Here is a 17,785-nt window from a genome sequence, read left to right as displayed (position 1 = left end):
GTTGCATGACTTTGTATTCTTGTGTTTATGATGTAAAGCACTTTGAAATGCCTTGCTGAAATGTGCTATACAAATAAAATTTGATTTGATTTTGTCTATGTATTCATTAAGAGATTCACATAATGTTTAGCAATGTTAGTTGAGAAATATGTGAAAAAGTGATTTAACAAATTTAGATTAACACCACCTACATTTCAGACCTCTGTACTCTGGTTAAAGTACATAACTTCCAGAGTACAGCTATGTACTCTGGAAGGCCAGTGACCCTCAAAGCATATCAGTGTAAATATAGAAACAGAAAGTTAAAAAATGTTGCTTACATGTGCAAAAGCAATTGGTTTTTAAACATAAACTGTTAATAAAGCTGTCCATGTACACTGTCGGATTCAGTTTTAAAGCGTCAATTTAAAGTGTGGATTACAAAACAAAATTGTTGGGACATATCTCAAAACTTGCCACAACAGTTTGCCTGTTGCATCACACTGCTTGGTCAACAGAACCCCTTTTTTCTTTAGAACTTTAAAATTCAAGTGGTTTCCACTTTGGTATTCATAAACCTTAAACTACTTTTTTCCATATTTCTTTATTACCACAAGCTTTAGGGGATTTTATGAGATAGATTTGCACAAAGTAGTGTATTTTTATGAACTTGAAGAGAAAAGGTTTTCTTTTTTCCATTTTTTCTTTACAAATAAAATGTGTGAAAGTGTCACATGCATTTTTATCCAACACAACTGAGAATACTTTGTAAAATCCTTTTTTCTGAAAGTTTTTTTTGGTTTTAAGCAACCTCACATTCCCTACAAATTGATACATTTTCTAATCTTCTTTGTAAAATAGCTGAGGTTTTTGAAGATTTTGAAGTTTTGATATAGATCCTTAATTATAATTGGGTCTGTACTTTGACTAGGCCACTCTATGATATGAATATGATTTGATTTCAGTGGGAATGGTATTTTCAGAGTGATGTACATTGATAATTTCCAGCCAGACATAGTATTATGATATAATGAAAGTAAGAAAATTACAGTAATGGGTGCTTCTCTGATTTCTTCCTTCCTTGCCCAGGTGGACAATCATGTTTTTGGCCTTCACACCTGTTTTATTTTTGAATGTTTTACTCTGAAGTACCACACACTGCCTTATTGAGAGACAATTACTGTGGTTAAACTGAAACAACATTGCAGAGCACAGAGTGATACTACTGTATTGGGAAAAGGAGAGCAGACAGGCTCAGGTTATTAAATACATCTCAAATGCCAGGTGACATTTAAGTCAGCTGGCTCGACTGTTTCAGCAGTGAAAGTCAAAGGGCAGATAATGACCCAAGAGACAAAAATAGGAGGTCAGGAATGCACTGGAAAGGTCGAGGCCAAGTAAAGATTAGATCAGAGTGCAGTCCAGAGGAATGCATTTCACTGAAAACAACACATCCTGACACAACCACACTAGAAAACTTACCAATAGTTTTAAGTTTCACTGAATTTCACTGTAAAAAATAAACATTGTCAATTGACAGACCAAGTGTTGAATGAGAGGCATCTGCTGTCAATTAAATACATGTTAGCACCAATGTTGGGCGCTCTTTCATTCTCATCTGAATATGATAATTTGATATGCAGTTTGTAGAGCAGTCTTAGTCTTTTTGTGACTTCAACATTAAAATCAGGTTTCAATAAAAAAAAACTAAAAAAAAACAACCAACATGAAGTAGACTAATACACAAAGGGAAAACTGTCTTTTATTCACTGTTACCTTGTGGTTGTAATAGGTTGCATGATTCTTACTAATGGAGCTAATGAATGTGACCATTAAAGAAGTTCTCAGTTTTCTCAAACAATGCGTAAGTTGACATGATAAAATATGTCATTTAACTTTGCTAAATTTTAAATGAAATACAACAATCTTCAGAATTGAAATAGATTACCAGAAGTAGAACCTTCCAACACAGGCTTCAGAGAGTCTTTCTGTCGTATAACCTTCTTATAATTGCAATATGTTCAGTAGTTTCAGTTTTATGTGCTGGGTAAACTGGTCTCCACGCAGTTATAGACCCATTCCTGCTTTTCATTAATGGGTAGCACGTGTTGGCACACCTACAGGTAAAAGAAATACATGTTTGTATTAGAATCTAAGATTTAAAATAATCATTCAATGTGTTGTGGTACAATATTAAGCTGTCATAACACCAGAACTGGTTTACTTTTATTTTTTCTGTTTTCTGTGGGTATAGTCAGGGGTTCACACACATTTTCAGACCTAAAATTTCTTACTTTTCCCAATTTAAATTTTCTGAATTCTCAATCTCCTTTAGCCCATTTTAAAAATACAAAAGTTCCAAATGAATCTATGGCAGATATTTCTACAGTGTGACTATCTTGAAAAATACTCAAGCTTGCTACTGTCATACTGCTAATAAAATGTTCACAACAACAGACACACAAGGTTGGAGAGAACACCAGCTTTTAGTGATTTTTAAAAACAATTTTTTACCATTTTGGTCCTGGCTGGAACTTCAACAGCAAACGTAGCCATCCCTCTGCTGCTGCAGCAGTTCCTGCTCTGCTCATTGTTTACATGAACCGTCACTTTCTGAGTTGCCTGCAGAACAGAAAGCAGAGCTTAACTTTCTCCAATTTAAATCTATGAAAACATAGAATATAGTTTAAACAGGTAAATAGGATTAAAAGAATAAAAAGGTTTACACAAATTTGTCTTTGCATACCATTAAGTCATGGTAAAAATCTAAACAACATTCTCTCCTCAGTTGTTCTCTGAGCCCAACAGCCATTCTTTAAGTGTAGCTTTTGTTGCCAAGAGAATAGACACCCCTCCTGCATGTCAATGGTTCTGAAATGAATAAGAACTACTGATTGAGTTAGCTAAGGTCCTGGGAAATGAAGTTCATATTCCTCTCAACCCATCTACTTTGCAACTTGTATTGAAACAAACCCTCAGCACGGTACTACCACTGACATGTTTGACAGCTGCTACAATGTTCTGATGTTAAAAACCTCAAGTTAGTTTTTTCAAACTTCTTATTGTGGACAAACAGCTCAGACTTTTCAAAATGAATGTTCTTCTATCTGAGGGTGAAAGCTTGGAAACTGGACACAAATGGATGTTCCAACTGAGTCTGTCTCTAGTTAAAGTAAACTTTATTTTAGATAAGCTCTATCATCTCTACCAAGGGTGTGGTCAAATACGTAGCGAGAATCATGACAGCACCTTGTTGATATTGACAAAAACTGTGATTTGTCTGCAACTAACTAAAAGACATTCCAACAAATATTCCTGGGGTACTTGCATGTATGCAAGCTTGAAAAAACAAAAAAACAAACAAACAAAAACACAATTCAAACCATTAAAAGCCCCAGATAATCTAAAATTCATGTCTCTAATGAGTGTTGAAAACTTAATTGTTACCCTCATAGCTAGATAAGAATAAACAAGTTTTTGGTCCACCTTGTTGACTATGAGGGAGGAAATCCGGTGGTCTCCTCTGTAGGTGTAGATGAAGACGTTGTCATGCCCTCGAAGTGCTTTGGCCCCAAACCTCGAGGTGATGGATTTCTGGAGGGCTTGGTTCAAAAGCTTGGTGCCTGAGTCCAAGGAAAGTGGTTGCATGGATGGCTGAGTGCCTTCACAGTGCACATCTATTTGGAATGGACATGCCTTACAGAGTGGGAGGAAATGTTTGTTTAACCGGCTGACATTCATCCTACACCACAAAACTAAATGAGTGAACTTTTATGAATTAGTTAATAACATGTGCTCACCTACCTCTACTAACTCCAGCATATGATTGTAACCCATAGATTCCAGTGTGACCCATAGGTCTGCGGGGTCTCCATCTTTCTCTGTGGCCTCCATCAGGTTCAGCTCCATAAAACCCTGCCGGGTCAGCTGGTTTTTCCTCATATCAAAGTTTTCTGGCCCCACAAGCATAAAAGAACAATAAAAACCCGGGGGCACTCTTCACATTAAATTGCTTTGATTAGTGTCTACCTTTACACACTGCCCAGGCATCCTGATCACACTTCTCCCCACTGGTCCTTAGCTCAAACAGGTTGTACTCATCCAGGCTTAGCAAACCATTCCCATCCAGGTCAATCATCTCAAAGATTTCAGACAGCACCTCCCTGTGGCAAAAACAGAATATTGCAGATAAATGACATCTTTTCCTTTATAAAACACGACATATGAGCATTTTCCATTCAAACTCTGTGGCAGCAACAGATATCAACATCAGAGGTTTACCTCAGCTCGCTGGTGAGGTCTAGTTCTCCCGTGTCTGTCTTGTAGACAAGTTTGACAGATTTATCCGAAAAGTCACTTTTGTTTTGTTTCTTTAATCTGCACCCACTGGTGAAGGGAAGCAGGCGGTAAGTCCCAGCATTTAGTTCTCCTTTCCAAACATACTTCTACAAGAACAAAAAAAAAATCAACAAATAATCTCACAAGTGCAGACAGACAGGAATTACAACAGCAGGTAGGAACACTGATGTTTGATTCTATGTATCATAGATTTAGAACACGAATGAATCTGGTAATGAAAGAGCCTATTTACATTAAACATACTTCTTTGTCTTTTGATTCGGTGAAACACACTAAAGCCGAGTCCTCTTTGGTTTCACCTGCTGTCATGACAAAAACAGCCGTGTCCACGTTCATCCATGCTGGAGGCTTATCTGAAAAAATGAAAACAGAAAATGTTGTTGTTTTTTTTTTCACAAATTATTTTTAAAATCAATAACACACATTATGTATTTTCTATGAATTAGGACAATGATGACAAATAAAATCAGAGAGGACCTCCAGGAAACTACATTGAGACCATGGACCTTGCTGCAAGGCAGCAGAACGACCAACTGCACCACCATGTAGCTGTATGGCAGATCCTTCATACGAAATTAAACTTGATGAGCTAAAGTATGAAAAATAGGCCCATGAAAGGTAATGAATCTACTATATGTTGGAATTTTATATGCCCTAAAAATTGCATCTGACCCAAATAAATCCTTACTCAAAATTGCTGTAGTCTAATTTAAAAATGTCAGATAAAACCTTGCTTCTTAAAGCAAAGTGTGAAGTACTGCTTTCTGTTAAAGGCATTTTGCAGGCAACATCATACAATATTTTACCAATTGTAAAAAAAAAAAAACTTGCAAAGGGCTTCTCCAAGCTACAACGTTTCGCTGTGTATGCCACAGTCTTGCATGTTTTTCTTTCAAGAAAATGTTGAAACTAACCAGGTCTGTGGCTGAAGCTCAGCGGCTGGATGGTTAGATATACACTGGTTTTCTGAGGAAGATGAAGGTGGTACTGCAAAGAGCTAATGCTGCTGTTATCGTCCACAAAGAAGCAGCCTTTCATAAAGCAGTGATGCCAATCCTGCAATGACAGAAAACACTCCTGGTTTACATTTCTAATGGTTGTCTGGATGGCAAATCAGGAGAACAATCATAAAAATATGGTTATCTCTGCTTAAAGGTCTTTATAATACTTATCAAGATTCAATTCTGCTTTATGCATCTCGACATGTTTATGTGTGTGGCTTCAGCTCAGATCCTGACAGTACTACACAAGAAAATTCATTTATTCAGTCAACAGAAACCAAAACTAATTAGGACTTCCTATTTAAAGCAGGATGGATCTTGTGACAGAGGATGTATAGTTTGGCATAAATAAGCTGAAGAAGCTCAGTTGATTAACAAAGGCTGCCACAGTTATAATTACCACTCAAATCTTTAGCGGAAAAATTCATTGCAACATTCTTTTTTTTATTAACTCATTGGCATGAAACAGATGCTATTCTTGTGCTGGCCAGAAGAGGGCAGAAGTGTCACACTCTGGGTCTGCAGAGGGCTGGGGAAAGTCTCCCTTCTGGACCTGATTGGGGCAAATTGGAGTCCATTTAACCTTGATAAATATGGCCTCTTCAATCTTGAGCGAGCAGTCATTCAAAAGCGTCCAGGGGCTACTTTGGTGATATTTATGAATTCTAATATTTCTTCCATTTTGCAATCCCGTTGTTGCTTTGTCTGGCTACACAACCGAAATTAGGTAATAATTTGAAATTGAACAGGAACATCAACACAGGGAAGTTTTCATTCCCCTCATTGGAGACACATTAAATGAAAACACAGTTGACGTGGACACAGTAAAAAGCACATTGAGGGCCAAGCAAGGCTAGAATAGGCCATATATCTTTTTAGTTGACAAATAAATCACCAAGTTAAACAAAGAAAAGTGCCATAAAGACGGAGCATGCCACTCCTTTAGAGAAAAGCCATTTTCTCAGAGTATTTATCTTGGGCTGTGAGAGGCATAAAAGATCAAACCATAACACTTCGGTGGTTTGTCCAGACAATATTAAATGAGGGAAAATGCCATGGGCACCCATCCACTGGTTAAGGACATCAGAATTAATGCCTCCATAGAGAGAGGGTCAGCCTGCAGACTAATACAGGCTCTGTCACCTGCTCCAGCCACAGGTCTGATTTACTGTTTCACAGGGTCGCAGGACACCAAACCGGCCACACACACAAGCACACTCACATACACAGTATATTAAACCTCCTTTAATCTCTTTCTGCTCTTATCTACACATAAAAAGCCATAGGAAAACATAAATGATTGCCATGTAGATTTCTGAGTACAAGGAAATATTTGTGTCTCAGAAGATGCAACAATATCTGCATACTTATGCAGCAACACATCCACCCTCCATCAGTTGTAGTTATTAGCCTGTGGCTATATAGGGAGCCAATCCAGGGAGCAGAAGTTCCCCTTCGAGGTGCTCTCTGGACACACATTCTGTTACCCTTTATGATGTCTGGCCGTTTCCAATCTCAACACAGTGCTTAGACCTGTTCTGTTCTGTTTATTTATTTATTTACCTTTTTTTCGTTTTGCTGTAAAGCAAACCAGCCAGGGTTAAGCCAAAAAGAGTGAAAACAAAGAGCGCCAGATCAATACAGTGTATATCTATCCACCCCAGGCTACTTTCAGCCATCCACGTGGCTGCACGGCACGCTGGGTCTTCCTTGTAACGCCATACTCCATACAAAGACAAAAAGATATCCAGTTATTTACCAAACGTAAATAACGTTTGGTAAATAATGTTAGATTTGGCATTTACAATAAACTATATAGTTAATAGTACTGTATGTACAGGTGGAACTTAAGAAATAGGAATATAATTCAAATAACTGGGTTACTCGTAGTATTTAGTGCCCTGTGCTGTATATTAAAAAAATATTTTCATAAAATGTCCCATGAGTGGTTTCTCAGAAAATTTTATCATTACATAAACTTATCAAATTGGGTTTTGTTGCAGAAATATGCTATTTGTCACAAAATATTATTGCTAAAGAAGGTGGGTAGAAGTGCTCCATCCAAGCATGTCAACAAAAAGTTTAACACAGGGAAAAAATGCACTAAAGTTCCAAGAGACCAAGACTGTACGCTGATCATTAGGTATGGACAAAGAAACAACGAGGGATATCATAAGTATTTGATATCCTTATGATATCAGATATCATAAGGACCATAAACCACGCGATTTATGTTAAACATTCATTTTCATAATTAAATTGTACATCTGATGAACTGCCACAACTGCATTTTAGAAAATTTGATCATTACATAAATAAAATGGGTTTCATTGCAGAAATATTATGTTATTGTGTTATATGTTATATTGCCACAAAATATTATTTTCATAGTGCTCTAGGCAAGCATATCAATAAAAAGTTTAATGGAAGGAAAAAATGTGTTAAAGAACTACCAGTGTTCATTAGTATGGACATAGAAACACCAAGAGGTTTTCATAAATGCTGCTTTATACAGAAAGCAGGACTTCATGTCATTTCAGGACATTTCCAAACATTTAGGACAAGTGCTTCTGTTACCTGTAACCCTGACGGTTCCTGAACTTTGCCTGCCTTACTGCTGCTGGATGCCATTGTGACTGAGTTTGACAGGGACGACCGTCTGCTGCGAGCGGAAGGAGGACGGAAGGAGGACTGGCTGTCTGAGAAACACACACAGTAGTTAGAAAAATACTCCATTTTAAAAAAGACTAATTTATGACTTAGGCAAATTAACAGCAGTTCAGGAGTCTATGCAAACAGTACCCAGTTCTCCAAAACCAAAATTAGCTACGTGATAAAATTCAATCAATGGTCTGCCTTCTTGGAAGTCTTTTTGCACAGTTCAAGTGATAATGCAGACTTTGCTTTTTGTTCTGAGAAAGTGTAATCTCGAGATCTAGCGCCCTGTAATTACGTTGCCACATGAAATCACTAAAGGCACCCCTTCAAATTAATTTTCTTGCATAACATTATTCCTTGAAGATAAACTGAGGGTAGAATTTTTTTCCTATTTTTTATGAAGGGGCGGATTGTTACCAATCTCAGAAAATCAGGACGATTCGAAATGTGAGTAATCAGACAGATACAGAAATAAATGAACCCCCTGTAATCCACCTTTAGATTTATGTGGTTAAAATGAAACTCTGAAAGTTTTAATAATATTCAAAGAAATAAGTAAAATTACAGCTTGAATGAAAGCAAAACCTGCATCAAAACATTATCGAGGCTACAAAAATAACCCATTTGATGATCAGGTCAAAGCCTTGATAAAGCGCAACAGGTAGAAATCAATACATGGGAGAGGCACAATAACGTGATAATCCAGACTACTGCGTGGGAGCTCATTTGTTTTTGCAGTGGTGGTTGACTGCTCCTCCTCTCTAATCCCTCATCACCTCCCCAGTGAGAAGTGGTGGAATCCTCCCCGAATCAATAACAAGAACATGGACTGACCACTTAAATCAACCCAATCCATCTTCCCAATGTTGGGCCCTCACTCGCCTTATCATCCCAGAGCTCCGCCCTTCCAATCCTTTCTTGAACAGTTGGGTTCTAAATTTTAAAAAGCAAACTTACAAAGGAGGATTGACAGAGAATCTACAGCTTCTTTACTGAAAAAATGCAGTTGACTGAATCCAAGTGGTTTCAAACCAAAGTAGATTTTTTTTTGTCAATTTTATAATGGCAGTAATAACTACCAGAATCAAAACACTTTGATGTCTCCGCCCTTTAAACAAGCTGCCCTAATTGTTTGGCGATTATGAAACATGGACTACCTTAATGGGGTGATTTGTCACATTGGTGATGAAAAATTGATCAATAAAAGAGCTATTACTCATTAATCAAAACAGGTCATAGGGCTGCACTGTGGAGATTTGGGGTGAACCTGCTCTAAAACCTCTGTTCAATACCTTTTTTGGCAGTGGAGTCTGATTCCGCATGTTGAGCTGGTGATGCAGATGAAGCTGATGCCAATGAGCTTTTAGGAGGGCTGTACAAATGGCTGCCAAAGTTCTGCCTCTTTAGCTTAGCGTCAGCTTCTAGCTTCTCCTTAGCAGCTGTTTGACACTGCTCTGCTGTAGACACAAGCCGCCTGCAGAACTGACAGCAGCAGGAGAAAAAGTAATAAGAGAATGTTACAGGAGCAATGTTTGGAGCCAACAAAGAGGAGCATAAATGACTTCATTTTTTGTTTTTCAATGAGCTACAAATCCATATAGATTTGCAACAAACAAAAATATCAGCACAGAAATTGAAAAAGTTCAAAAGAATGTCGTTTGGATGGAACTATTTACTTAGCTTGCCTGAGCATACCTCAGCATAATCCAGTTTGCCATCCTTGTTAATGTCTGCCAATGAAAAAAGAGCATTTATCTCCTCTGCTGTCATCTTCTCACCGCTCTGCAACAACAAAAACAATTTCAAATAATATCCTGACCGATCATGATGTAGATACATCTAGATGTATCTTCATGTACATCTTGATGTACTTCTTGATGTATCTACATCAGTTCAATGAGTTCAATGAATTCAAAAGAGTTTCATGCTCTCTGCTGTCCAAGACAGGAGCTTCCCGTTGACATTTGCTACTATGAAACATTTCTAAAAGTAAAATTCCATAGTTTTAAACTTCTAATTTCCCAGAGTTCTCTGTTGTTTTTAATCCAGACAAAATGGCTGAATGGATTACATTTTTTGGCAATCGGTGGAGAATAAAAAAAATACAGTTTCTTTTCCAAATACCTAGATGCTGACGAGTGATCAAAGTTTAACTTTGATGTTCCAAGAATAAAGTCATCAACAAAAAACTGAATCCACTTTCTTGAGTTGTACACACACATTTGTTTCAAATAAAATGAGTGAAAAAGTCAAAGGTTGAAGACCCCTATGCTAAATGATCGTAACCATCAGAAATTAAACCACCAAATGAGAAGCTAATGTTGAGAGAATATTCTGCACTTTATGGAACATATTTTTCATAAGATTCTAAAAAAAAACATTTTACTTACAGATGTTAGAGCCTTCTCCAGGACGCTGTGCGTGATGTAGCCGTCACAGTTTACATCCAGTTTTCTGAAAGCATTCATTAGCTCAGCCTCCTCAGTTTTCCTTTCACATTTCAGAATCTCGCAGAAGTCATCAAAGTTTAGCTTAGATGTTCCCGAAGTCCAGTATTTATTGAGAATCGCGTGGGACGGATTTCTACCAGCCTGCTGGAGAACTAAACAAGATAAATAAAAAACATGATATTCATATGATTGTCAGTAAAAACAGAAAACAAAGATGGAACAAGGAGAGTGGAAACATAAACAACATCTTTAAAAAAAGTTTGTCTCCATCAAAAAACGCATTTTTCAATAGTTTGGCATTTAATTATTAAATAAGTAAAACCAAACTAATTTATTCTGAAGAACACTCAATAAAGACTGAGAACCACCAATGCTTCTTGTGACTACGCCAGATAAATCTAAAGCTGATGTGATTAAAAGAAAGAAAAAAGTTAACCAATTTAAAAAAATGTAGTGAATCGATATTTCTGTAGTCAGACGATTCAAAACTGGAGCTACAGTTTTGTGTTGTCATTAGGTACTTCCCAGTATATCAGCCAATTGCATTTGATCACCTCCAAGCATGGTTTTATAAAAGGACTGTATATAACAGAAAGTTTAATACAGTTTTTAAAATTCTTATATATTTTTTATACCAGTTTGTCTTCAAAACTACAGCTACTTTTAATAATATTATTAAAGTGTCTGACTGGGAGCTAGTTGGTTCAGAACTGTATGTTATTAATTTTCACTAATACCGATGTGCACTTAATCGATGTATTTTTTCCCCCCTGCCTTTGACATTATTATAGTTTTCCTGATTACAAATCAAGGTATTATAAAATTAGAATTATGTGGTCTAAATTGTGGAAAATCAAAATGGTCGACTGAGACCTAAGTCAGCGATTTGCAACGGTTCAGTGACACTTTACATTTTGTCCTATTCTACCAAAGACGCATTTATCTTGACTTCGACGTAAAACTGAGCTTTCACGTAAATCAAGGCAAAGTGGTAGATTTTAATAGGAGTTACAATCACACAGCGTTGTGCAGCAAATTAGCAAGTGGTTTAAAAGCGGTTCTTACCCCGACACAACTGTTGTTTTGAAGAGATATTAGACAAACTTGATCGGAACACAGCAAGATAAGCAGCTCGACATTGCGTGTAGAAAACCTCATCATCATCGGAGGGACGAGTTGATTCCTGAAAAGACATTTTGTAGGAAAGAAAAACAATATGGCAACGACTCGCTACATCTATGAATAGAGAGCAACTAAAAGTTTGAATTGTTGCATTTGCTCTTTCGTTGATAGGTGTGATACATTGTTGCTATCGCGGGGACAGTTGCTAAGGAAACAAAATCTCGACAGTGCGCATCAAACGGGGCCGGGTGGAAACAACTAAAAATAAAACGTTCCTCTTACGTTGCCAAATCTAATGCAATGCAGTGTCTTTCACTAAACAAACCAACTTTAAATTCCAGTGTGGTAAAACTATCCAAAGATTTTCTAAGTTTAGAAAAAAATAGATGAATAAAAGCATGAAATAGCTGGTTATTTCTGGAACTTTTTGTGCTACAAACCCATCCATCCATTTTCTATATACCCGTGTCCCCAGTGGGGTCGGGAAGCGAACGTTTCAGACAGGCCGGGTTCACCCTGGACAGGCCGGGGTCACCCTGGACAGGCCGGGTTCACCCTGGACAGGCCACCAGTTTGTCGCAGTGCTACACTATGAATTAATGACTGATAACCAAATAGCTATATATAGTCTGATGACAGATTTTCATTTTTATCATATTACAGCCTCAAATCAAATGCTTCATTTTTACAAATACAATCTAAAAAAAAAAAAAAGTAGCTATCTTTTTAAAATGTATCTTACAGTCCGTGTCTGATAATTCTGAATATCTAAATATTGTCATGATGGGTTCTAGCTTCTTTTCCCATATACAGAACACCAGGAGAACAGATAATCAGATGAATAAAGTTTATTTTAACAATGATGAAAACTGAAAATGTGTGGTTCTTGTTATCTATGATCTATCTGAATCCAAATTCAGCTGAAATTGACTCTTAGTTTACTTTCATATTATGTTCTGCAGATTAAGTGTTGCATATGTTTGACAGAACTGTCTTATTTAAATAAACCCACCTCCTCAATGCCGAGGCACTATAGGGCCAGGAATCAGAATACACCCAAACTCAGGTATATAGCCATTCTACAAATTACTCCTCTGCTTTTTATAAATGATTTCATATAAATGTATAGTTTACTTTATGTTTTCTACAGCAGGAGAAGTTCTGCAAAAAAGCGCTACAGACTACATTTCAAAATGTTGGGAAAACTTTTTTTTAAATAAAAATTTGTGATAAAAAACGCAAACAGTCCACAAGCATCCTCATTCCAAACACGTTCACTACAGTTTTCACTTGATCGTACGTTCACATTATTTATTGACTGTATCTAAGAATATCAAATATACTTTGAATTTAACTGAGGATACGGCACACTATGTAATAAATAATAAAATACAATGACTTAAATCTTATTGTATAGACTAGGTCATCAAATCAGTCTGTCCGCTACGTTGCCTGTAGGGATTTTAATGTCCAGCAGATGTCAGTATTCAGTGACACAGTATCAATACAGTTTCACTATGGGTCGAAATGCTTCATGACACCTCATTTACCCATCACTAGTAACTATCCATGGCATCATGAAGCCAGGATCTCGGGCTTCAAGGAGGTTCTTCCAGAGCGTCACAAGGAAACACCTGAAAGAGAGGCAACAAGAATACATTACTATTTTTTTTGTAAAATAAAAAGATTTTTATTTGTTCAAAAACATATTCTTTTCCTTCAAATGTATAGTCAAGCTCTCTGTGTGGTGTATGAGAGTTCAAGTTCAGCTTGAGTTCTGTCTTTTATCCATCCCAAATTTTATACAAAAATGGTGCTTCAAAATGAATGAAGTATTATAATTTCAAAGAAGTTGAAGGTTTTTCTAAAATGCCAACATATTATGTGCCAAAGTGTAATAAGTACTGAGTTACAGAAAGCTGCGTTTTATGAGTGTCTATATTTCAACTGTCACACTCTTCTGATGGTCAAAATGACAAATCAGAGTTTAATGACAGGAGACATGGAATGACGGAGATCCATCACTGGCCAAATTATTAGTGATTTACATAGCACTAAAAATAGTTGTGTAAGAGTCACTTAAGTCAAGAACCATTTCCTTAGCTGAGGCAGACAATTTGTGTCTGGACTATCTATCAAAACAAGGATTAATTTAGAATTTTATAGTCACACAACATTAATCTACAGAGAATTCATAACACATGGTTGATTTTGGCATCTTAAGGTAACTCTGAATACAGCAGCAATCCAAAGACATTACTTTGAAATGTGTAAAAAACTGAACACCCTAAATGTCAATGCATAAACAGAAACAACTCAACAAGATAGGAAGAAACTTTGCAAAAAAAGACAAATTAACACACATGTTAGATGGTCAGACTGGGCATTAATTGTAATTCCAATAGCAGTTTTATTTTAAGAGGGACAAAGTACAAAGAGTACATTATCTAAAAGTTTTTTTTAAAAATGATCCGGAGGACATTAAGTGAAAAAAGATTTACAATTTTATTGGACCTTTCATCAAAACGTAGTACACCATAGAAATATTGGTGAATACGACAATGAAATGTTTCACTGGGTTTGCAAACATCTCCAGAGGAATGTTGTCCATCTTTATTTACAAAAAAACTTTAAATCCTTTGTGTCTCCTAGTGCAGAGGGTAGATTTTTTATATATAGTATATTATGAAGGTCTGGAGACTTTCCAAGACACTAAGTGACCTTAACGTGTTTCCTAGAGACTCTTTTGTTGTCATGATGGAATGTTTTAGGTCATTTACATGAAAGGAAAACCATTATCAGTGTTGTGGTTGAAGTATGACAATTCTTGTACAAGATAATGAACATGTTACTCATAATTTTTCATTTCAATGGAGATAAGTGCACCTGTACCCTTAGCACAAAAAACATGCCCCATAGCATAATGTTTCCATCTCTGTGCTTAACTGTGAGGACGGAATTCCTGGCTAAATATCATTGTGTGTCAAGTTGACACCACAGAGCTTAATTTTAGTCCAGGCCATTATTTGTAAGTTTACCAGAAAACCTAATATGGGCTTGTAGCCCTTTCATAGCATAGAGATGAAAATTCTAAATAATTCTGGTCTCAACAGTCTTTGTTTCACAAAGAAACTCTTTGAGTGATGTGGTAAACTGATACCTCATCTTCACCCCCTAAGGCAATACTTTTGCATGATACTCCAGACCTTTTTACTCCAATTCTGAAGAGTTGCACCATGAGTTGTTACCCAAGTTCTTGGTGTAGTCCACCAAAACCTTGTGCAGATCTAGTGTTCTATGCTAGACGTCAGCTGACAGCTGTTTGGTCTTGCTTTTATTGACAAAAAAGTTGAAATCGAATGTATTGGTCCTGTGGGCAGGAGGGCTTTAGTTACACGAGGAGTGTAGTTCAGGGTTACCTACAAATAAATGACTGATGGAAATGATGGATGCTTGTGTGACTGGAGGATTTTTCTGGTCCTATTCCAATGCAACCTCTCCACGTTTATGTTCTACTTATCTTAATCTTTCAATTTTGTAGTAAATCACCAGAGGGCAGCAGCGAACAAGTGCATTCCTTCTCTTGATTTGAAGGAGATCATAAAACATGTATGGTAAGACCATAATGACATTTATTGTTGTAGTCATCTTAACTTTACTGACACAAGAGAGTAAAAGAAATAGTCAAACTTTAGAATCTCAACATTCTTTCTGGCTTTCTACGTACCTTTAATGAGATTATGTTTCCAATATCAGGGGATTTTTCAGCATGGAAAGACAACAAAGACTCCTGTGATAAATGTAAACCATGTTCATAGTTACACCCTGGTTTTACTATTATTACTGTAATAACAGTCTTCAAACAAAACTGTAGATTTCTTAAATTGGTTTACAATGACAATAAAAAGCTGCTATAGTACATAAGGAAATCAAAGCTTTGAAAGGATGATAAGCAAAGCCCATTTAAAAGTTTGGAGGAGATTTACAAAACATGAAAGGCAGCTGGAGTCAAGGCTTAGCTACTCAGCAGGTAACCCGTGCAAGGCTCTGGCTCAGTGATGTAAACTCCTCTTTTCTGCTGAATGAAAATTTTGTATTTTATTTGGATATTAAGGCCCCACAGTCTAGATAAAGAGGGGAGAGCCATGGAATCCATGTCACTTGTAGTCCAAAGTAAAATTTGATGACTATGGTATTCATACCAACTTCTACAGACTGTTCACTGTATTTAATCAAATCCAAAGTCAGAGTAGCTCCATGCCTCCCTCTGCTGTAAAGTAATATCAGTGTCTGTTTCATTGACCACCTGAACATCATACAGAATCTATGAGATAATTCTCTGGGACACCAAAGCCAACTGCATCTCAGCCGTAGTCTGATCACTTCCATGCAATGCTACGTTGATGCAATAATTCTTGCAAAAGACATCTCAATCAACTAAACAGTGCACGATACAGTATATGATTATACTTTTTAATAGGACAGCATTTCTTGTCTACTATAAATGATTTTTCTCAAATGTATCATTTTTGTATATTGAATCAATGAAACTTTCTACTTTGTGTCAGAAAAAATTTCCTCCAATTGTTTGGCTGACTTTATGATTAGAAGAAAAACAGATAAAGTCACAAGGCTGTTTCATTCTTTCGGACATCCCCGTTTGCTACTATTTCACTATTTGATTATCTTTTCCCTTGTATCTTCTGTGCTACTTAACTTCGGCATCAATGGATGCTTGTTTGAGTTGTGTGTTGTGCGACCTTTGGTGAAAAACAACATTTTGTTATGGTTGAACAAACAAGTCAATGAGTAGATTTCCTAAGGAAAGTATTAATTTGATTATTTTAGGCACATATTGTGCCTGCAGTGGAGCAATTCTTGTGATTCAATCATACAATGGGGACTTGTGGAAAATGAATAGGGGGCATTGTCGGGAGGCAAGCTTGTTTTCCGATAAGGTTGTTAAAAATTACTTTAAATTCGTTCCAGCAAAGGAACCGAACATACGTGATACATTGTGGGTCCACACCCCAGGAATGTCACATTTCTGTCACATGGTGGAGCCGTGAAATTTATCAGCTTTGCATAAACCTCCTTACAACAACAGACCTCACAGAGTCAAGGCAGATAGAATTAGCCTTCTATGCACACGAAGACACACATTTTAAGTAAACAAACTGTTATTCAAAGCTGCTGGATAGCTCTGGCCTATATCTGCTGAGAGCATGAAATCCAAACAGATGATGGTGATGGTATCTTGATGCATGAGTGTCCACTAGTGTAAAGTGTTTGTTCAGATGACTGATATGCTCTTCAGGCTTTGGGCTCACGTATTGAATGTCTATGAAATCCTCAGAGACTCCAGAGAAAAAGATAGTTGACATCCGAACAGAATATTTATGCATTTTCGTTTTGTGGAGTAGAATGTTGAGAAGTGTGCAAAAGCCTTCAAATGTTCTAATGAAGACTGGGTGGATCCAGGAAGTCACTCTTTGTTGCAGTTTTCAGTGAGGTCTAAATACAGAAAATGGATGTTATTGCAACTCATTGATATTTGATGTTAAAGTACCATAATACAAAGAAGCACAACAATCTTTATAAAGAGAATGAGGTTCTTAAAGAGTCAGAGGCCCAATTTCTAGGCGTTAAATTTCAAAGTCAAGTTTTTTACAACAACTGAAGGTAACATGGTTACTTAACTGTGCTATAAAATAGCACTATGTGCCAGGAAAATACATATTACTACCCCTTTAAGATTAACAAAAGTTTCGGTATGAATTCTAAAAAACAGCCACTTTAGGTGAGCAATCAGGCTTCGGGCGAGCATAAATCCTCCAGGTATAGTCATGGCATCACAAATACCCCCAATGCCTGTATTTGCTGATGACTACAAAATTGAAAAAGAAGGGCCCTAATAATTCTGAGGCAAGTTTCTCTCAGCAGTGTGTATTGATTATTTGTGTGGGGTGAGAGATTTGGAAAATTCAATTAAAGGAGTTGTGCAAAGGATTCATAAATTCAGCCCCTCCAACCCATATCAAGACATGGTTATGTTCTAAATCAATGCTGCACTTCACAATATATTTTCTTAGGAACGTGAAAATAAATAACATTTAAACAGTTCTGCTTACTGCAGAAACAAATTCTATCTTGTGGAAAGACTTTTTAGGTAGAATCAGGTACTGACTCGTGCACATCATCAGAGTGGTAACATAC

General features: G+C 36.8%; 1 protein-coding gene across 1 annotated transcript; it reads right to left on the bottom strand.

The window, feature by feature from the left end:
- Nucleotides 1-1,723: 1,723 nt before the first annotated feature.
- On the bottom strand, nucleotides 1,724-11,770 carry efcab7 (EF-hand calcium binding domain 7). Its single transcript, XM_055058141.1, has 13 exons — nucleotides 11,513-11,770; nucleotides 10,388-10,599; nucleotides 9,693-9,779; nucleotides 9,290-9,479; nucleotides 7,917-8,038; nucleotides 5,253-5,394; nucleotides 4,582-4,691; nucleotides 4,261-4,424; nucleotides 4,009-4,142; nucleotides 3,784-3,932; nucleotides 3,466-3,675; nucleotides 2,494-2,601; nucleotides 1,724-2,096 (listed from the first exon to the last, which is right to left on the bottom strand). Exons 1-13 carry the CDS (start codon nucleotides 11,640-11,642, stop codon nucleotides 2,016-2,018), a joined length of 1,839 nt encoding a protein of 612 aa, XP_054914116.1. The 5' UTR covers nucleotides 11,643-11,770; the 3' UTR covers nucleotides 1,724-2,015.
- Between the last annotated feature and the right edge of the window lie 6,015 nt (nucleotides 11,771-17,785).

The sequence above is a fragment of the Poeciliopsis prolifica genome, unplaced genomic scaffold, assembly GCF_027474105.1.
Source record: "Poeciliopsis prolifica strain line A6 unplaced genomic scaffold, Auburn_PproV2 SCAFFOLD002, whole genome shotgun sequence".
Taxonomy (NCBI): Eukaryota; Metazoa; Chordata; class Actinopteri; order Cyprinodontiformes; family Poeciliidae; genus Poeciliopsis; species Poeciliopsis prolifica.
Note: the sequence above shows the minus strand (reverse complement) of the source record. Positions and strands in the feature narration are given on the sequence as shown.